The following is a 22,099-nucleotide window of genomic DNA, read 5'->3' as shown; positions in this document are numbered from 1 at the left end:
AAAAAAATTAGGGTGAGGAGAGAGAGACTGAATTACCTAGATTTTTGTAAAAGGCTAACCATCCAACACAAATCCTGTCACAGATTCAATAAATAAAAATTTAGGTGAGACCACCCCTTGATTTGCCTAGGTGAGATATAGCAAAGCTGTTTTTTTCGTTAATTTGCATTGAGATTTTTACGGTGCACACGTGGCACTGTCTTTTGGTTGTGCCCACATGGAAGTGCACGTGTCTTAAATACGTTTTTTTTACTTTCCGGGACATAGACAGAGTAAAGTGACGACTAACCATAAACAATGTATCAAACTATAGCATAATTGCAAGCAGGGGTGAACTCACCCATAGAATATGGTAAAGCGTAGAGCGCCGGTGACTTACCCGGGTAACAAAGCGCTTAATACTACATCTGTTCTTTTATTTTGAACGAAACCGGCGAGAGATTTGTCGGTGATTTGTATTGATAGAGAATAAGGTGAATAGTTAGTTACAAAAGGTATGGACCGAAGTCCAGAGAGCCAAGAAAAAACAAGGCCCGAGATAGGAAGAAACCCAGCAAAGCGGCACTATGTTTCCGGTATTATTTGTCCAAGTCTCTTTGCTCCTGCCAAGCACTATGACCTTGCCTCATCCTTGATCTTAGCAATTAGAGTATCCGTGGATGATTCTTTGCGCTGAAAAAACTCTGGCGTTAGTTCCTTCCAGATTTCCCATGTTATTCTAGCATCAATGAGCGGACCGTTTTGGACGGCGTACCTGCAGCATTACCAATCAGCTCCCACTACTGTGCAATTGTTTGACAATTCGACCTGTTACCTGACGTCCATAGGGGCAGGCGGGCAGCTGTAGTAGCAATGAGCGAAGAGATGGATTGTCGTCTCATCGGTGGAGCGGTAGAGGGGCAAACACGCTGATTCGGCCATCCGCGGGAAGCGAGGCGATCGGCCATCCAAAGCAGGCTCTGAAGGTTAGTCAAACAAAAAAAATTGCACTTTGGAGGTACCTAAGGACGCCAAATTAGAGATGAGCGTGAAGCAATACATGGATCTAATTTAATTTAACTTAATTAATTAACTAGTTATTTTAATTAAATTTAATTTAATCAACTAATTAATTATTTTAATTGAATTAAAATGACTAGTTAGTTAATTAAACTGTACTAGTACGTATCTACGGATATTCATTGGTGTTACGTGTCCATCCTACACCAAGTTAACCGAACCATGAAATTGTGCCATGTAGGCAAACTTTGCGGTGTATTTCCATGTGTGTTCAGCTTCCATGTGATCTGATTCAGGGTGTCTGCGTTGAGATGCACGGTCAGTAGGCGCTCCCATAGGGTGACAAACTCCATGAGGAAGTAGATCGGCTATGACACAAGCACTGATTTGATAAGGGTCTTTCTCCCGGCCTGGGTTAACAACCTCCCTTGCCAGTTCCCCATGCGTCCTGCTGCTTTATCAAGAAGCGGTTAGACGTCTGCCTTCCTGAGGCGTGGGAGCGTTGATCTTCGGAGGCAAACCAAGGTATTTGATTGGGAAGGTGGTCCTAGCAGCCAGCATATTGGCTAAGACAGGTGATAGGTTGATGGTGTGATAGCGGATCTGACGAGAAATATATAATTGATAATTTAGATATTATTAGAAATATAATATTATTTAAGGATGGAATTTTATCGTACACGTATCTAGCTTCCGCGAGGTAGGGTTTTAGAAACCACTATAGTAAGTACGACACGAACTAGTTCTCAAAGTCAAGATCTATCTGTACTTTTCTGATAAGGAAACAACTATCCTAGATATCCTACTAGGTGTCGATCAAGTCAATTAGGCTCAGGACTCCGAGTAAGACATGACTCATCTTCACCTAACTATATAACCAAGGTATGGGTATGATTGAGACAACTCAATTCAAGTTAGATCAACTCTACCAGATCCACTACGTGAAACACAGACAAAGAAGACACAAAATTAGTGACAGGTCATGATTCGTCACTAAATGACCCATTAGTAACGAGTCTCACTACAACCCATCACTAATGTGCCATCTGATTGGGACCTAACATAGGTCTGTCATTAATGAGTGATCATTAGTGACGTATCATAAAATAACTCATCACTGATGATAATAGTGACGGATCATTCTAGTGCAGTCATTAGTGACGGGTGACAAACTTATCCTAGGCCAGTCAATTTGTGACGGGTCACAAATTGACCCGTCACTAATGACCGTATTTACAAATATTGGCTCAATTTCGATTACATGATAATATTGTTGTTTGATGTCTGAATCTGAGTTTTTATTAGTATCTGGTGCATGAGATTGTTGTTTGATGTACATGCAATCCATAATGTTGTGCACTATAGTGTCTAAATGTTCTAAAATATTGATGTTGTTTGTAGATTATGTTTGTGGGTTTTGTTTTCTATGTTATTTACAAACTTTAGTATAGTGATATATAAAACAAATAAAAAGCATGAAAAAAGTGATGCATGATGTGTTTAGGTAACCAAGCTCTTGGGAGGTGTGAGGTTAGTTACATAGCGTTTAATTTAAGTTAGAGAAAAGTGTTTACTACTTACTATATGTTGTGAGCAATGAAGAATCTGAAATTAGGATTGGCACTAAAATGCCTATGGAACAAAGTGAAGTGCATATAAGTAGCAATAGTGCGTAGAATGTCTATATAGTAAATATGTGCAAAACATGATGTTATATTTTTTATTTTTCTTTTATTTTTCTCACCTCGGTGGCACTAGAATAGGAAACATTATACATTTCTGCTCGAGATGTCCATATAATACAAAAACATCAAAATCGAAGTTCGTATACAAAAATTATACCTATTTTACAAAAGGTACTGCGAGTCACAACACAAAATACGATCGTTTGCATGAGATATTCAAAAATTCATAAAATATTAATACAAATTTGGATGAAGAAAAATTTTATATGTAAATTATAACCCTTGATGAAATTTGGCAAAATAAGTCATTAGTGACGGGTCACATTTCTAACGTGTCACTAATGGCCTTCGGTAAAGAAGGTTAAAATGGTAAAATATATGATTCTATCACAACTACGTGATAGGTGAGGTGGTAAGAGGGGTTCGTGCGTCAAGGGAGGTTGTGAGTTAGATTCCCATGGAATGCAAAGACTAAAAATGATGTGAAAAATAGCGTGGCTTGTGGGGGCATATGCGATGCGCTTGCGTTAGGATGACTCGGATGAAAAATATATATATATATATTTTTAACTTATTTCATGTTTAAAAAATACAAAAAAATATTCACCAATCATTAGTGATGGATCAAGACTACAACCTGTCACAAATGTTTAGTCATTAGTGACGAGTCACTATTACGACTCGTCACTAATGACCTCTCATTAGTGTCGCGTTCAGAGTAACGGGTGCGAGAACTGTCACTAATGACAGTTATCATCCGTCACTAATGACCTTTTTTCACGTAGTGATCTAACCTTCAAACTCTGGAGAACCCCTCAACAAGCTCGAAAGACTCATCGGTTAACTTAGGTTTAGATCTAGACACCTTAAATGGTAATCCTCCAATCGAGTTAATACAAGACTCAAGGTAATACATAGGACATAGAGCTATTATTCTCTGGAAGGCATGAACCTATCTACATTGTGTGCCCTTTTATTTACGAACTACAGTCAATAGGTGCCTGTCAGGTGATCCCTACCCTATACAAATATTGCATTATCATTTTACTAAACCTTGATAGCTAGTGCCGTCTGTGGGGATCGACAAGGCGTTTTTATCAATTGACAATATCATGTCTATCAAGGTAGGTTTTTCAGATGACGGGTTCTACGATGACTTCGGCCCTGAGATCTATGTATAACCCAACCAGGTGAACATAGATCCGCAAGATTGGATCTCATCTTTCCGCGATCGAGTTCCTCAACTCATGATCCAGTTCCTTTTACTCTAGTTTGTAGCTTGGAGATCTTCATCTCCAACTACACGCCACTGATAGTTCACACTACCAAAATACTTCTTGTCTGGATTAGTTAATTCCAGAGGGAGAGCCTCGCATTTATGCTATAAATTTCTCCAATGAGAAAGTCTACTCCAATGACTCAGGAACCTACAATGTCAATATGGCCGAGATAACCGAACCACAAGACGATCTAGAAGAAGTCAAAAACAATAATGATGACGAGGTGGCAGCTCTTTCCCAGAGACAAGCCAATGTTGAGGTAGCTGTCAAGGAAGCCAAAGCCATCAAGGCCGTTAATCTCACTAAGGTTGGTGATGGTGCAGTTGTCGAAAGTCTTCCTCTGACCATTGTGCTTACTGCGAAACATCAGAACCATCCCAAACCTAATGGAAAGGGTGTTGTTGGTACATCATCTTGAAGACTCTTCAACTCAGGGCTCCTCATGGATAAAGTTCTAAATTCCAGTCACCCGTTGCTAAGTGTCTAGAGGGGGGGGGGCTAAAATTTGACTAGCCGCACCTCCTGTCGACATGGTAAAAACACCACAAGTCCGAAGGTGAATTGAGAACATCGATACCTTTGTTGGTGACAGGCAGATAAATGCTGAGGCTATCCTAGCCACTACAGCTCCAACTCAGGTTAACTACTCTTATAGCTCCAACGAGGGGAACAGACATGACCTATGACGCCACATTGAGAACTAGCGTAAGCGTCGAGAGAGATGAAGTCCTTCCCGATCTCCCTCAGATCCTGATTCAGAGGATTCCCGCGCTTCTTCCTTGTTCAAAATATCCTCTTTTCTATACTAGCTAGCAAGGCTTATCCCATGATAAGCATATGTGCTTCAAGGTTTCTAAGCACAACAACTAGCAGATGATTCAAAGCTGAACCACCTCGTCTGGGATGTGAGGTAGGGGCATATGTAGACTTACTTCTCATTTAGGACATCGATACGGTTTTTAATGTGCAACTTTGACTATTGTTTTTTAAGAATTTGTTATCAAAAGCTATTGAATATATGGTCATTTGAAAGTATTTTTCATCACGAGTCTTCTAATCTCATTTTCATATGACAAACCTTAATACTTTCTTCTATGTTACTGGCCAAAGTTTAGTAAGTTTGGCTACATGCATCCTGAATGACATCTATGTGAGATTGGGGTAGTAATGTGTTATAAGAGGAAAGTCAAACTTCAACTAACATGTAAAGCATTAGGATAAATCACTATTTTCTTCATCCATTAGATCAACGCGACACGAGCATATGTGGTCATTGTACGGGCGCAGAGCAGGGAGTGATTCTTCTGGAGGTAGGCGTGCACGCGGATGCCGAAGTGCTCATGGGTTTGGGAGAACGATTTCTGGCATGGTGGCAAGGAAGGGAACATGATCCATCGGGCTAAGAACAATTAAAATTTTGTTGATTACAGTAGGAGTGGAGAGTGGGGTGATCAGGGCGAAAACATATGAGTGTATCGTGCAATTCAGTCTCGTTTGGGACACCAAATGAACATGAAAAATACCTGAAAATGATTCGGGTTATTTATTTATTTATTTATTGAAAAAGGAGGGCTTTATTGATTCTTTAGAAAGAAAAGGTTTAATATAATCTGAAAAATGATTTGGGTTTATTATTGCCGTGGAATTCTGAAACTTTGTTCGATCAGCATCCAACCAATACGTCCAAAATTTCCTTATCCATCTCTGAACCTCAGAAGCAAAAAAGCAAAACCCTGCACATTCGATCATCTGAAAGGTCCATAGAGCACCACAGCGGATAATATCTCTGCCCCCTCCAACCTCAGAAAAACAATCTCCTGCTGCCGTCCTACACACCAAGGCAACATTCTCCTACTCACACTCTCACTTGCACCGCTCCACTTCGCCATGGCCACGCTCGCCAAGCACCTCATCCTATGCTCCTCCTCCACCACCACCTCCACCTCATCCTCCTCGTCCCCCTCGCGCCGCCGCCGCCGCCCGGTGCCTCCTAACGCCGCGGACAACCAAGCCCCGCAGTCTGCCACCCGCAGGCTGGCGGTCGCCGCGTCCACTGCGCTGGCTGCCACTACCGCGCTGAACGCGCGGCGCCCGGCGGCGCCGCCCCCCGCGATGGCCGCAGAGGCGGCCGCGGTGCCCATCGCGCCGACGCCCCCCGGGACTGTGCCGCGGTGGGGCACGCGGTCGTACGTGAGGGAGCGGTTCTTCGAGCCGGGGCTGACCGCGGAGGAGGCGGCGGCGCGCATCCGGCAGACCGCGGAGGGGATGCGGACGCTGCGGCCCATGCTGGAGACCATGTCGTGGAAGTACGTGCTCTTCTACGTGCGGCTCAAGTCCAAGTACCTCGACCTCGACCTCACCACCGCCATGGCCGGCGTCCCCGAGGGGCGCCGCTCCGACTACGTCCGCGTCGCCAACGAGCTCGTCGACAACATGACAGAGGTATGTGCATTACCAACTCTGAGTTCTGACTAAAATCATCACGCATGTTCGTTAGTTTCGACAGTTTTGATTGCTTTCTCTACTGAGAATGTGATTTCTAACTTATTGCATTCTGTGATGTCCGTGCTGTGCTGCAGTTCGATCGGTTTGTGCGGGCTCCCAAGGTCTACGAGTCCTACCTCTACTACGAGAAGACGCTCAAGTCGCTGGATGATGTTGCAGCGTTCCTTGCTTGATGTACATACTTTTATAAGTAGACCTAGGAATGTAATACCATTTGGTTATGGATGAAGGTTTTAAATATTTTTTACAGAAAACCTGATTATTAGCACTACTATACGTATGTGTTACTCCGCTGCTTCAACAAAATACATGATCTTGATGCTGTGACTGTGTGGCTACCGTTCAGCTGAGCACATGACAGGAAAAATTAGCGATTTAATTTTTCATGCACAACAGCACAGGAGTTTTCTAAGTTATTACTGGCAAATATCTGCGTACATCGCACAGCAAGTGATGGCCAAATCCTGCAGAACATGCAAGAGTTCTTTGATGAAGAACTGCTAAGGTCTCCTAGCACGTAGGTACTGAATTCGTTGCGAGATGTGAACTGAATAGAAGAATAGAGGACTGGTAAATGTGCCGTAATACACAAAACGAACTCGAAGAAGAAACAGGCCAACCTACGTTACTATTCGCTCGACCCAATTAGGTTATCCCTTCAACACACATGATGTAAAATGTAGCGGCTCAATTATTTGGTGACGAAGGCCTGAAGCCCGTCAAAGTTTGGGGAGCTGAATGGCCGGTGCTTCGCGCTCCATGCCTCCATGACGAGAGGCGGCGACAGCGGCCAGCTCCGCAGCGGCGGCAGACGGCGTTGAGCGGAACACAGCCGCGCCGAACGGCCCCGAGCGTGTCGACAACCATTTAGAGCAGGTCTTGAAGTATTTTAATAAGTTATTTCTCATTTGATCCAATTTGCTAATTCTCGAAGCTCTTAGCCTTTTCTGACCAGGTTTCGTACTTTGAAACTTTTCAAGCAGATGGTGAATGCTTTGATTATGCACTCCATGAGCATCGCATGACTAAAAGCTGGGATGAAAGTAAATGTGTTAAAAGGTCACTTTTTGAAGGTTAAAAAAATTCGGTGCTGGAAAGGTCATAGAATACTGTGTTAATTAGTAATGTTTGGTAGGAGTACACAAATGCTCGCGGTGGTGTAGGCAGTGCTTCGTTTGCAAGTCAATGATTCTGAAGCCCCGTACGAATCTTGATCAATTTGATGACGAGATTGGACAATTGGTGATGGATTTGCTGAGGGAATGAGTATACTAATTCCATTTAGTTGTTCTGTAGGAAAATAGCATTTCTTAATATGTGAAATAACCCCTATGTCTTTCCATACGTTGAAAAGGATGAGATAACATTGGACGACTTGTATGGTGATTAGAAGTATGATAAAGGCAACATAAAAGTAACAACTGATTTATGTTAAAATTACTGCTCATAGCATTGTAGTTTCGACCGTGTATGTTTATGTGTCTACGCATTTTTCAGGACAAACTGAAATAAATCAAAGGCTAACCATCAGCATTAGAGCAATATACCTATCATAATTATTCAATTCTTGTGCTAGAATTTAAGTGACATATGATAGAACAAGTTTGTTGCTGGACTTTTGGTCCATCGTGCAGGTTAGTCTTTTTCACTTTCTTAGGCATTTCATTTGCAGGTTTGTGACGTAGCAATATTATAGGATCGATTACGCACAAAATACCCTCATAAAAGAGGGGTGAATAATTGTGGAAGTTAAATTCAAATTTTAAATCACACAGATCAAATATTCAATTTCATCGTGAAATCAGTTCGGGACATATTGCTATCACATCACTAAAAGCGATGTCCAGAAATATCCAACCGTAACCACCCTCAAATATTTACTGTAGAAACTAAAGAATCATGTGAAACTATTTCAATAAAAATAAGGTCAATCGAATTTCTGGATTTAAATACATCAAATTTGCAAACAGATTGAGACATATGTTGAAGAAAATAGATCAAACCTTAATATTGCAATAATTATGAAAATTTGACCAACCAAAATTTTCATAAGGTTACCTTGATACTCTAAGATGATTTTAGATGGATCAAACAAACACAAATTGCAACGATCGAATGATCCACTGAAAATCAATACAAACGACGAATACGAAGAACACGGAGGAAAACTTACAAAATTGTATCTTTATTGCATATATGAGTTCACAAGATGCATACAAAAGCATCCCTAAAAAGTTTTTTCATGAAACCCTAGTTTTTCTATTCTCTATTCTCTTGCTGTCAACATAAATCCCTACTCTCCATTTGTTGGAAGAGGCAAGCCAAATATGAGGAACCGTCCAAATAGTATTATAATTAATCATTAAGTCAATCATTTTTATAATCATAACTGTAATGATTAACTAGAATAACATTTTGATAGTTCCGACATATGTTTTATGCTCAAGATCAAAACACATGCCTTCTCAACATAGGTCATCACAACAAAACTTAAGAGTGAGCAATTAAAATATATTACATGTCATTAAGTCATTACATTGCCATAATATTTACAAGACATTACGCAGCGGAAAACAAAATCTATTGACAACAAAACGTGGGTGGAACTATTGCCCTAACGCACCACCTAAAAACTCGTCACTCGAGTAGTTGGCACAACTCATGCCCCTCACTTACATCGGCAGGCGTGAAGTAGCCAAACACTAGCTACTTCTCACCTGTAGAACTTGAAAGAGTAGCGTGAGTACAAATGTACTCGCAAGACTTAATCTATAATAAGTACATATAAATAACCTGACTCTAAGAATTATGCATTTGGATGATTAGCAAGGAATAACCACAAGGTTAAGTAGATTCACATGCGAAAATAATTTTTGACATTAATATGTAAGCACCAAAATATGACCACTTATATCATTCTATCCTGTAATCAATGACATAAACATATATGTAACTGGAACTATCATAAATATATCTGAGAATAGAACCATCTTAACTACATCCTAACATATTATACCATATCATCCCACATTTATGACTCTACGACCGATGCAGATGGACAGAAGCATGCTTATGACAAAGGGTGTGATAATTTAAATTGTTTTTACACCCTGCAAGGGTGCATCTTTACCCACACGACTTGAGGACCATTCGGCTTGTGTGACCACACAAGCTCACACAAGGGGGTACTCGTGTCAATCTTTCTTATGCCCGGAACTAGCCACTTGCACATACCCTTATGACACTGGGGTTATTGTGAGCGTGTCTCGGACACCTCTGTCTCCCAGCCACCTTACTTTTCCTATTCCTTTTCTCTTACACATTATAGGGACACACGGCTAGTATTAGCACGACGTATGATAATCGGCTTATCTTACTATTACATCGACATGCAATTAGTACGGAAAATACTAAAGCCAACGGCACTGACGAGCGATACTTAACCGATGCAAGCAGTCTATGACATTTGGGTTCCTCTCCTGACCTACCCCTAGCACCGCCCACATCTCGCCTTATTCTCACCACTCATCAACCCATCATTGTTATTATCATTGTGAACAATAATTAAACCTATAGCTTGTGAATGATGAAACATTCAACTGCTCGACTTCTATCGATAAACTAATACCCTGCTAAGCATCTTGTTTAACTTTTAAGTTAGATAACCATATCGTTGAGCCCAGGTTACAAGGATATGAAACATCAAATAAACAATACATGAGCAAATACATCAACATAGGAGCTACCCACCATTTCTCGACACCAACTCACTAACATGCATAACATACATATGACATAATTTACACCACATGATCCAAAATAGTAGTTAGAGCATGCTTAGATAATTGCCTTACTGCTCTGACGCATGCTTGATGCTACCTACACATCACTCATAGAATTCCAAACCACCCTCAGTCACGCCTGCATCACACTCCGGTTCTCCGTTCTCTAAAGAAGAACTCATGCAATGATGAGTATGAAAGAAATACAAAGATGTATGCCACAAGATACATAACAACAAGTTAAAAGTACAAGATATACAAAAGATTAACAAAGTCTATATTCTAACAAGTTTGCAAACTCTGACAGAATCCGAAAGTTCCGGATTGAACTTAGAACTTCCGAGTTACGAAACTTTCGGGTTAACCTTTGGGTGGGAGTCCTCGGGTTTCCACTTTTTGATTGACTCGGAGGTTCCGAGTTGAGGTCGGAACCTCTAGGTCAGGCCAGAATATCCGAGTTTGCTTCTGAATGAGGGTGCTCGGCTAATCCTAAATCAGATCAATTTGGAACTTCGGGTTATTTCAGGTTGGGCTGGATGCTCCAGGTGAGGTTCCGAGCGAGGGTGCTCGATTAGAGTTAATTCAAATTACCTAGAACTTCTGGGCTATACCTGGAACTTCCGTGTTCTGGAAGAAAACACGTTCTCATTGATTTCCTTACCGATTCACCTTGCATGTTAAATCTGTCCCACATAAACATGTGTATGCACTAGCCCAAGGGTCCTAGACTCAATCTACACACTAAATCAACGAGATTTTCTGAATATAATTCAATTCGGTTTACCCGGAACTTTTGGGTTGAACCCAAAACTTCTGGGTTCTGGCAGAACACAGGTTTTACAAGGAACTTTGGTCGATTCGATTTGTAAACCTCACCAATCCAAGGGAAAAAGGGTTTTGTGATAGCACATAGGTTATATACTTAATCCACCAACTCCATAACACAATTTTTTCCTAGCTCCTACTCATCCAAACTCCTCTAATTAGCTCCAAACATCAAGAACACCAAAAGAGATCATGAATGGCTCGAATCCTTCATGCTTGCGTAGAAGAATTGGATGGACAGAAAGATAATGAGCTAGGGAACGCTATGGTGTGACATGCATACCTTTATTTGGCTCCTTGAAGTGGTTTTTTGGGAGAGAATGAGAGATAGCTTGAGGGAGAGGGGGAGCAGTAGCTCCTGCTGCTGTTTTGACTGGGAGAGAGGGTGAGGAGGTGTGGGGGAAGAGTGAGGGGGTGGGGCTGCAATCGAGGGAGAGGAAAGGGGTGGTTGGCCAACTTTAGTGGGTCCTATGTGTCAGAGAAACAAGATATTTTAATTGCAAATTCTATTCTTTCTCTCTTTTTATTACCCAAACCGAGTTGCTCTAGTGCTCCAAAAATAAAATTGTTCAAAATTAAATATGATGCTAATGTTGCATGATTATGCTTAAATACATTATTATGGGTTTTGGAGCGTGACAAACATCCCTCCCTTAAAAGAATATCATCATGAGATTCGGGTGAGCTTAGGGGAGAGTACGGTGACTTTAGAAACTTCATGAATTGAGTAGTAAAGAAATGATGCGGACAACATCAAAATACCACGTTGTGAGAGATAGCACTAAGGTAACACTCATAGGTTGGAGAAGAACTCGGGATAATTGACACGTAGTTGATCTTCACTCTCCTATGTCGCTTCATCTTCGGAGTGATCACTCCATTGCACTTTGATGAACTTGATGGAGTGGCGTCGAGTCTTGCGCTCAGCTTCATCCAAAGTTCATATGGGTCACTCATAATAAGAGAGATCCGGTTACAAATCCTGGTTTGCGACTTCGATGACTTCGGTCGGGACTCGAAAGCATTTCTTCAATTGGGAGACATGGAAGACGTTGTGCACGATGGAGAGGGATGGAGGTAGCTTCAGCTGATAAGACACCTCTCCTCATCGAGCAACGATTTAAAAATGCCCTACATAGCGAGGTGCCAACTTCCTTCTGATTTGAAAGCATCAAATCCCTTGAGAGGAGACACCTTGAAATATACAAAATCTCCAATGGAAAACACGAGTTCTCTTCGGTGGCAATCCGCATAACTCTTCTGATGAGATTGAGTCGTGAGGAGACACATACGAATAGTCAGAACATGCTCTTCTGCCTCTTTGACCAAATCCAGACCTAGAAAAACTCTATCATCGGAATCAGACCAATTCAACGACGTTCGACATCTTCGATCATAGAGAGCTTCGATTCACCCTCTCCTTTTGACCATTGGTTTGGGGATAATAAGCGGTGTTATGGAAGAGCTCGGTTCCCATAGCTTCATGAAGTCTCTTTAAAAAATGAGAGGTGAGCTGAGTGCCTCGATCGGAGATGATTTTCTTCAAAATTCCATGATTACGGGTTCTGGGACGTGACACCAAACTTCTAGAGCCATCTTCACCATGCAAGAACTAGATAATTTTCAAGGAAACTACTAGAAAAATTGTCATGACAATGTAAGAGTTATCCATTAGCTAGATATTTCTAAATAACTTTAGAATGAGGGATGCTTGGCACAACCCCATCACCCCTAGCATTATAAATAGAGATGCCATGCACCTCGCCATGATACACATAGAAGGGAGAGCATGATAGTAAGGGTGCTAGCGTGAAAAGAGAAGAGAAGAGTGAGAGTTAGGATAGCCACCGAAAAGAGTTATGTATTATCCTTGTGTAATAGTTATGTTGTTGTAATAAAATGTGCTTTTTTTGTAAGTAATAGTCTTCCAGTTAGGTCATTAATTTCTAAGTACTTAGTGTATACTAAGTTGTGATCCATCTGAAGGTATGCTCTGCCACCCGAAAGTGAGAAGGCGGCTCTGTTATTGAAATGACCCAATGCACTAAGTAATTATAAATTAAAAAGGGCTAACTGACTCACATGAGCTAGGTGTTAGTTCGTCTAGTTTAGGTCTTCAACTTAGTGGGTTTTAGGATCATCTCGTTTTCCAACAGTATTGGGCAGACATTGGACAACACAAGATTCACCACAGAAATAGCAATATCAACACTCTAGTTGGATATTAGGATCGAGGTTCTAGATCCAAGAACTAACACTTCTATCCCCACTTCAATCCAACTTGATGCCCATTCTTTAGGAAACATGCAGTACCGGGTTAGGTGGTCAAGCCATTTCATATGGCATAATTGATGTTCTTATCAGTATTTCTTCCGTAGGTAACACGAAGGGGAGCACAAAAAGGCAATTCTCACGGGCATATGCACAGAATGAAATTTGTGGGAAGTTGTTGTGACGCTTGTATACACTAGCCATTCCTACTCCTTCCTCATTCTTGTTGGGATCACGTCCATCGTATGCCCAAATGACAATCCCTTTATCTTCACGAGCCAATAAAGCTTAGTGATGATTGCTCGTTAACCCAATCAGGTGTGATGGAATCGGTAGCCGTGGGCGGAAGACCAGTAGCTGTTTTCTTACATTATGTGGTTCCTCCAGATCAATGGATAAGATGTAGTTGTTATAGTTCAAAAACATGTCATGCCTTCTCGGCTACCACTGATGGAGGTCTGATCTCCACTGAGTTGAGTTTGAAGTCAATTTTATTATCAAACTCGCTCCATCTTCCTACCCTTGGGTGAAAGCTGCAAGTTGCAACCCAAGCTATACCCTGCCCCAGCAAAGAGGCAAATCCCCTTCCATTCATTGTCATCACCTTGGAGTATCGTTCAGAGTCATCTAGCATTAGCCCTACAACAATAAAGTCATATTCATCTGGTGCTAGGGCGAGTGATTTCCACACTTTTGATATGAACTAGGTCACAGACTAGCATGTCGTCAATGGTACCATCTCGAAGAAGTACTAATCCTTTATTGCAGTATATTAAAGCTGAAACGGTGACAAGACCATTAAATGAGGTTTGCACTGATGCACCAATGGATAAAGCCATTGTGTTCACTTCGGCTGTATCTAAGATAGCCTATTGTAGTATGTTTCTTTGAATTGCCTCTCTCCAATTAGAGGATACGGATCCTCATCCTCTGACTTTGCTTTGACAAAAGCAGATGCGCTATAGTAACCAGCAGTTTGCTCTCTCGTCCGCCAGATCACGAATGAGCGGCTAAGATTTCAGCGATACAGTACTGCTACAGTAATATTTGCAACAAGCTGCACCCACTGTTCATACATAATGAATTACTGTAGCACATATGTTATTAAAACAAAGTCAGAGAATACGGATCCCTCCAATTATGGTCCACAACTTCTTACCTGCAGAGGCCAATCTCAATATATCGATCCTGCTTGGAAACTTGAGTATTATTTCGTGAAGGCTTTTCATTTGCTTTTTCACCTTGTTTTTCGTGCTGGCAATACTTAGGCCCCGTTTGGTTGCAAGAAACGTTTTAGATTCTCTGGTGATTCTCTAGAATCCCTGCCAAAAGCACTAAAACGTGAAACGTTTCACCTTGAATCACCTGAAACGTTTCTCATTTTTAACACTACGAGGAGAATCACCTAAAATGGTGTTTCACCCGTTTCTAGAATCACTCAGGTCATTTTTCTTCAAGAATCCGAATCCAGAATCCCTGCCAAACGTTTTCAGAAAATTGAAGGTGATTCACCGGAGAAACGTTTCCAGGAAGAATCTGAAACCGAAACGTTTCTAGGAGAATCTGGAGCCCTGCCAAACGAGCCCTTAGTCGGGCGTGTTGTGTCACTTGACACTTCGATCAGACCCGTTTGAATTGAACAAATGACAAAAGGATTTGTCAGATTTGCTTTGTTTACTGGGAGTACTCCATTTTTCAGCAGTGAAATCGGCAGTTCTCGGCCTTTAAAATATTTGAAAGCACGCAATCAGGACCGTCCATCGCACGAACGGACGGCTCTCGGTCCTTGCAGTCCTTGCTCCCCCAAGCAGCCATGCGGCAGTGGATAACACGCCGCAGCCCCCCGTCCGGCCGTCCTCCTTTCTCCCCCCAAAACCCAGCCAACTCCGCCACCACCATGCTAGCCCACACGCACCTCACGCCTACAGCCCCGCCTTCCCACGCCTCCCGGGGCGGCGGGGGCGTAGAGTTCCGCCGCAAGCTCCACTTCCTCTCCGCCGAGCTCCACCTGGACCCCTTCCCGCTCCTGGCTCTCCACCCTGCGCTGCGCTCGGCGCCGCTCCCGCTCCTCGAGGACTCACTCCGCCTCCTCACTTCCCACGGCCTGTCCTCCCGCGACGCTGCCCGCGTCTTCTCCGCCTTCCCGTCCCTCCTCACCTCCCCACCCGAGGTGCCCCTCCGCTTCCTCTCCGCCGACGCGCCGCTCCCGCCGCCGCTCCTCCGCACCGCGGTGGTCCGGTCCCCGCGCCTCCTCGCCGCCTCCGTCCCCGACACCCTCAGCCCCGCGCTCCGCTTCCTCCGCCGCCGCGTCTCGCTCCGCCGGGAGCCCCTCCCGCTCGCCGCCGCCCTGCTCCTGGCGTTCTCCGTCGAGCGCACCCTCCTCCCCAAGCTCCTCTTCCTCCGTGACGCCACGGGGCTCCCCGACCCCGCCGTCTGCGCGGTCCTCAGGCGCGCGCCCGCCATCCTCTCCTACGGGATCGAGACCAACCTCACGCCGAAGCTCCTGTTCCTCTCCGAACGCATGGGGAGGGACCCCGCTGCTGAGCTAGCCGAGTTCCCGCACTACTTCGCGTTCAGCTTGGAGGGGAGGATCAGGCCGAGGCACGAGGCTTTGAGGGGCGTCGAGATGTCGCTTAAGGACATGCTCACAAGCAACGATGACGAGTTCAGAGAGCGGCTGCTGGATGCGACACTGTCGCCCACCAAGGCGAGATTGTGAGCTTGCATCCAAGAAACACTGTATGCATGGTAACTGCACTATCTGGTTATGAAGTGGCAGTGCTTTGAGTTCGGGTTCAATTCAACCAAATTACCCTCCATCGATGGCATGGGCAACAATTTGGAGTATAAGTTAAGTTTCACATATCATTTAAAGTTCTGCCTTGACGGTAAGGCTCAGATATATGATGTTCAGGAGGAGAGAGACATGGAAACGTCGCCTGATGGAATTGCTTAATGGATTGTCCTCTTATCTCGTAATATAATCAGCAGTGGGAGACAAACAGTAATGCTTCTGCTAGGGTCATGCTGTCATTAAACTCCAGGGCTACATTTCCATACATAGCCGTGGAGAAAGGATGGGCCTGAGGCATGAGTTGCTGGAGGACACCGAAGTTTGCCATTGACGGGGACCATGGACCTCTTAAAAATAGGTGCGTTGTAATCAGCTAAAAGAGTTTAGTAATAGAATTTTGCTTTGCTCATTTTTCAGTTGCAAATGCTTTAGGGAGAGGCATGAAGTTAACAATGAACATAGAGGAACTTGATATGTTGCTGTTTGTAATAATGGTAAAGGATTCCATGGGATATCATGAATGCAATTGTTGTTTGATTTACTTTTAGCATTATATAAATGGAAAATCTGAAATGTGTAACACCTGATTATGGTTGTTAAACAAGCTGCTCTTTTCTGAGCTAGCAACATTTGGATGCCAGAAATGCTATCCATGCTCAGTCATGGCTAAGGTTCTCAGTTATTAGGATTGATGTTTACATTGTCTCTCTGATTCGTTAGAGGACTTCCATGCTGAAGATTATCTTTATAGTTTGGTGGTAACTTGTACACTAGCTGCCTGTAGTTCATACACTTTGACTGCTGATATCCCCATGAAGTTAGAAGCAACAAAATATGGCAACCATTTTCGTCCATTTTGTTAGCATCCAAGAAAGCTGCTCTGGAATTGAGGACAAGCTGAGATGAAGTGATGAACTGCATTCTTGTAAATTCATTCATAATTACAATAGTATTGGACACTAGAAAATGAGAAATATGTTAGCCTTCTTTGTCCATAGCGTGTCACAAAATTCTGGCCGGTATGACCCCCTCTCCCTCTCTTTTTGCATGCACTTTACAAATTAGTTACTGGCCTGATGAGCCAAAAAAAGGCCATGCTCGAAGTATCGAAGTTCCTTGTCAATTAGTTATTATTGCAGCATGCTGCTTGATTTGTCCTTAGGAGCTTCTCCCACATGCATAACATTTGCCTTGGTTCTTGGTAGTGAGCAACAATGTACCCATCCTTGCAGCCATCAGTGTCAATTCTCTCGTCTGATTCATACTTTATTGGTAATCCACCCTTCTTCATATCATTGACCCAAATGCCCATCGCTACATCTTCTAGTTTGAACATCTGCATAATATCATTTGGGTGTTGGTAGCAGAGCACATGAGAGAACAAGAAGCTAGACATTAAGTAGAGTTGAAATCATCAAATCACGTGCTATGAGCTTGCTGGACTGCAAGCTAGACCAAATTGGTATTTGCTGCCATTTTCAAGCAGAACATTGAGTGAAACACCAAAATGAAATGTGGACAGCTTGTCTGCACTTATCTATGCTAGTTTTTTGTTTAGCATGAATGTCGTAGCTTGTGAATTTGCTTAGGATTGCTGTAAATTACTTGTTTAAGAAGCTTATAGCTTGAGTCCCTCTTAAGCTAGCTTTTGTTTACTAGTCATCGCACAGCTTATGTTTGCTATGTAAACAAGCATGCCTTCAGATGACTTGTTTTATTGCTTGAGGAATCTTGTGTAAGCTAGTTTTTCATGTAGTATGTATAACACATATTATTTTGCACCTGAATAGAATACCTTTAAATTACTTGTTTTATACCAAGTGTTGATTGCCTTTGCAATGTCTTGTGAGACCACATATCCTGGTCCATGAGCCCATGGTGGGTATTTCTCTTCAGGCCATTCCTGCAGAACACATCAGAATTGTTAGCATTTACATATTTTGCTGATGATGTAGAATATAACTCGTGTGTGCCCCCCTTGTGTTTCTGTTAGTACAGCAATATGTTGCAAATTAACCTGCCTAAATGTCCTTAGGCAAATAGATTATTTCGCTGCCTAAATGACTCTGGAGTTCAGATTGAAAAGGACTGAAATAATTGTTTTTCTGTTACTTTTTCAAGAAGGGATTTGGAGTTTTGGACTTTGATGGTAGTAAACCCTTTTATGTGAAGACATTACCTCTTGGCTTATGTACCATTTGCTTTCTGGATTTCTGTGGGGACCTGAGTCGGAATTTATGCGACCATAAAGCAGCCCATGGCTGATATTAAGCTGTTTTACCGAGGATTGGATCTCATCCACACGGACAAAAGCATCATCATCTGTTTTCATCAGATACTTAGCTGATACAGCACTGGTCTGGTCAAATAAATCACAGTTAGCGTTGTGTAACACAAGAACTTGAAAATGGAGAAGCATAATTTAATGATTCTAGTGTTTACTCCGTAGATGCATATTGCTAGTGTCTTCCATGTTATCAGGCTGTAGTAATCAACAAAGGGCAACACCTCGATGTCACCATATGTGTGAGCCTCATTCCAGAGTTCCTTGTTCACCATGAGGTTTGTATGCTTTTAAACAGGAAAGACAAAATTATTTTGTCAAAAAGTCTGGCAGATAACTCTTGTCAGTTAACTATATCACTTATTCTCTTAGTGTATTACCAGGCCAACAAAAAACCGCACTGCTACTACTCCTTGGCGCACAGCATCATATTGCATCCATGTCCTTCGAATTACCATCCTACGCTTGAAGTTGTTTGCTGTTGAAAAGATGCCAATCAGAAGGTCGACATCTTTACCGTCTGGAATAGGTGATGACTTCAGCATTTCAAGATTAGAGTTCTCCAAGTCTTCTGACGTGGGCAAGCCACTGGCAATCGCACTTACTAGCTTGAAATCACCGGAAGTTCTTATTTCATTAACAAACCAAGGTTCCAAACCCTAATGACAGAAGCACCAATGGTTAGGATTGAAGTTATATCAGATTTATTTAATGATCCACATGGAAGAAGGGGGTTACCACTCTATAAGCAAACGAAGTAATGTGTTTTCCATCAACTGTCATATGGATCCTCTCCAATCCGACACGCAGCGTTGCAATAGCAAGGTATCCCTGTTTAAATGGAAAATATGTGCTTGGTTCGCCATGTTTCTTGGCAGCTGGATGATGTTTTGAGTTCATTATGTTCTTTTCTTCTCTTCCAACCATTGCATTACATCTCTCCAAATTGCCCACTGTAGAAGATGCCGCTTAAGTAGTGTGCGAGAGTATTAACTTATTTGCTAAAGAGAAGTAAATTTGAAGTACCTTTGGTTGCATTGTTAGAGTTAGTGCAGGGACAGCGATCCTCCAAACCCCAGCCATTGCTTCCTGTAAAGGTATTCTGCACTATGACTGGATCTTGAGTAATTTTGTCGCCAGTTAGGCGGACATTGTAGTGCAGTACAACGGGCTTTTCGGATTCCCCTGGAAGTGCTGTCCCGACAAGATCAATCCAAAAGTTTCCAGAGAGGCTTCCTGCAGTGCCTATAAGAGTAATTGAAGAACCTACAATCAGCCCACAAGGTATGTCCATAGTAAAAGCTTCAGTCTCCGACTTGGAAGCGTTCATTCTGTGAATCGAATATGGACAGAGCCTCTCTTTTTGTCTCTGCTGAGAACTTGCATTTTGAACTGATGTTGTCAAGTTTTCCCATGCAGTTTTTGCATCGCTGATGGCCTCGCTTGCATGAGGAAGGCCATTGGAGATGTTGGCTAAGTGCTTCAGTTGATTCCATGTATTTAGCCACTGAAATTCTTCAGGAGAGAAATTTCCAGAACCAGAGCTGTTTGAAGTTGAAGAATCTGCTGTTGCTGCTACCGCTACTTCTGGAGTATTTTCTTGTGCTTCCACCGGTCCGTTGAACCATACAAGGGGATTGGCACGGAGGATTTGATACTGAGATATCCCTGAAGCTGGGCCGTTCACTATCAGACGTCGCACAATCAGCAGAGAGAAGAGGGCAATCAGGAACGTGATGGCGAGCTTCTTTGTCATCCACATGTTTGATCTCCTTTTCTCCCGTGTTGTGGCAGACTTACAGTGGAATGTTATCAGCCCTCTAGTATTTGTCCTCCCTTCTGATCGAAGTCCGGCACAGCACCTGTCTGTGCAATAGATGATACTTATATATATAATCCAATTTAAACACTTCTGCTAGAAAATAGAATGGAATTAAAGTACTACTACAAGTTGATGGCATTTCAGAGCACACAGAAAATACAAATCCAATGAAATTTTTATTATTCAGTTGAAATCTGAGCACATAGACTGGGGACGGTTATAGACTGACAGTGAAAGGAAGTTGCCGGCTCAATCTGCATACGTGACCGTTTCAAATCCCATGGTATTGTGCCCAATATTCAGAAGTTGTAGGTAGGAGCTGTCGAAAGATACGAGAATGCACCACCTGGAAATGCCAAGTGTGGCTCCGTGCCGGACCAGGCGTCCGCAGTCGAGTCCTTGCAATTGTCGCTGGTTTCTTGTGGTCTTCGGACGCGGAGGCGGCAATTCTGACCTTTCTGTTCCTTTTGCTTTCTGCGAAGAAAAATGTTCACTGCAGTTATTTTCATGTAGAAAACTCAAACTGAGAATGGCTCCCTAAAAAAGTGAAAGCGGATAATTCAAGAGCTTGCAAAAGGCCACAACCAAACTTATAGTTATATCACTCTAGTACCAATAATTCGTCCAATAACTACGCGGTGCGCATGCTGTATCAAGCAACTGCTTCGTCTTCCTACTGAAAAAAAGGCAACTGGTTCTGCTTCATCGATCAAGCCAATAACTTGAGATGATTCAAATGAACAAAGAAGGCACGAAATGGTTTGAACATGGTCCAAGGATCGATGCAGATGAACTTTTGCTCTTGGAACCATCTAGCAAAAAACGAGAGAGAGAGAGAGAGAGAGATGCATGCAAGGGCTCGATGCTGGCTATAGCTACCTTGTACTTGGATCTTCAACTATGGAGATGCGACGGTGATTGCAGAAGAAGAAGGGAGGAGAAGACGAGGCGGCGGAGGGAGCATATATAGCATATGCCTCAGGCCGGACGAGGAGTAACGGGCGACAACAAGAGAGGGAACGTAAGTACGTGGTGCCCGTCCCGGGGCACTGGCAGGCGGGCAAGCAGGGCTTCACGCTCCAGCATCTCTTAAACAAGACGAGCACGGTGTCGTGCTGTGCATGCCCATGACGAAACGGCCCTGGTCTCTCGACTTCGCCAATTTGTACTGATCGATTGCTTGCCTTCATCGTCGTCACTCATCTCACCTGTGGTGATGGAAGTTTACAACGCCACATCGATAAGCTCTACACCAGAACTATCGCATATGATTTTTAAATTCTATCATAAACGGTTATGAATTTTATCTCTATAAAAATATTTATGATATCGAACTTGTTCATTGTAACTCTGTCTATAACAGAGCTACACAGAGACGAATCTAAATAAGACATGTGTCTATAATATAGCTATACGTACATGAATCTTTTGATAACTCGTCTATGCATATTAAAAGTCGTAGATAGTAGTTATTTAAATCCGTCTATATAAAAAAAATCATATGTGTAACCCTTTCATCCCAAAAAATCATTTTGCTTGTTGACTGTCCCCGTGATATAGCATATATCACATATATTTACATATCACAAATAAAAATATCACAGACATATACATAAGAATATCGTGAAAATATATATAGCATATAAGAACACAGATATATAATACATCAAAACACATTTTTTATATACACTAGTAGCACACATAGATCAAAACATAAACCTAGCTAACTATACATAATCCCTAATTGTATCTCGTGCGGTCTTCTAGAAGGATGAGATGATTGACATAATTGACGCAGTCTTCCAGAAAAATGAGATTAACGATGCCATCTGTGAGGAACGGTGATGGGTGA

The 22,099-nt window shown here is 42.5% G+C and overlaps 3 protein-coding genes across 5 annotated transcripts; 2 read left to right on the top strand and 1 right to left on the bottom strand.

The window, feature by feature from the left end:
* The first annotated feature begins 5,741 nt into the window (after positions 1–5,741).
* Positions 5,742–6,740, top strand: LOC133921897 (photosynthetic NDH subunit of lumenal location 2, chloroplastic-like). Its single transcript, XM_062366983.1, has 2 exons — positions 5,742–6,406; positions 6,544–6,740. Exons 1-2 carry the CDS (start codon positions 5,852–5,854, stop codon positions 6,640–6,642), a joined length of 654 nt encoding a protein of 217 aa, XP_062222967.1. The 5' UTR covers positions 5,742–5,851; the 3' UTR covers positions 6,643–6,740.
* An 8,382-nt stretch (positions 6,741–15,122) lies between these two features.
* On the top strand, positions 15,123–16,723 carry LOC133921896 (transcription termination factor MTEF1, chloroplastic-like). Its single transcript, XM_062366982.1, has one exon. It carries the CDS (start codon positions 15,161–15,163, stop codon positions 16,064–16,066), a length of 906 nt encoding a protein of 301 aa, XP_062222966.1. The 5' UTR covers positions 15,123–15,160; the 3' UTR covers positions 16,067–16,723.
* Positions 16,724–17,044: 321 nt separating this feature from the next.
* Positions 17,045–21,456, bottom strand: LOC133921895 (beta-1,3-galactosyltransferase GALT1-like). 3 transcript variants are annotated; one of them, XM_062366979.1, is made up of 9 exons: positions 21,127–21,456; positions 20,594–20,740; positions 19,452–20,287; positions 19,164–19,378; positions 18,806–19,084; positions 18,584–18,712; positions 18,321–18,500; positions 17,937–18,044; positions 17,045–17,477 (listed from the first exon to the last, which is right to left on the bottom strand). In XM_062366979.1, exons 1-9 carry the CDS (start codon positions 21,435–21,437, stop codon positions 17,265–17,267), a joined length of 2,418 nt encoding a protein of 805 aa, XP_062222963.1. In that variant the 5' UTR covers positions 21,438–21,456; the 3' UTR covers positions 17,045–17,264. The 3 variants fall into 3 exon arrangements, with proteins under 3 accessions (XP_062222963.1, XP_062222964.1, XP_062222965.1); XM_062366980.1 differs by having other exon boundaries at positions 19,452–20,291; positions 20,594–20,721; XM_062366981.1 differs by having other exon boundaries at positions 19,452–20,291; positions 20,477–20,721; positions 21,127–21,147.
* Positions 21,457–22,099: the final 643 nt, after the last annotated feature.

The sequence above is a fragment of the Phragmites australis genome, chromosome 6, assembly GCF_958298935.1.
Source record: "Phragmites australis chromosome 6, lpPhrAust1.1, whole genome shotgun sequence".
Lineage (NCBI taxonomy): Eukaryota > Viridiplantae > Streptophyta > Magnoliopsida > Poales > Poaceae > Phragmites > Phragmites australis.
Note: the sequence above shows the minus strand (reverse complement) of the source record. Positions and strands in the feature narration are given on the sequence as shown.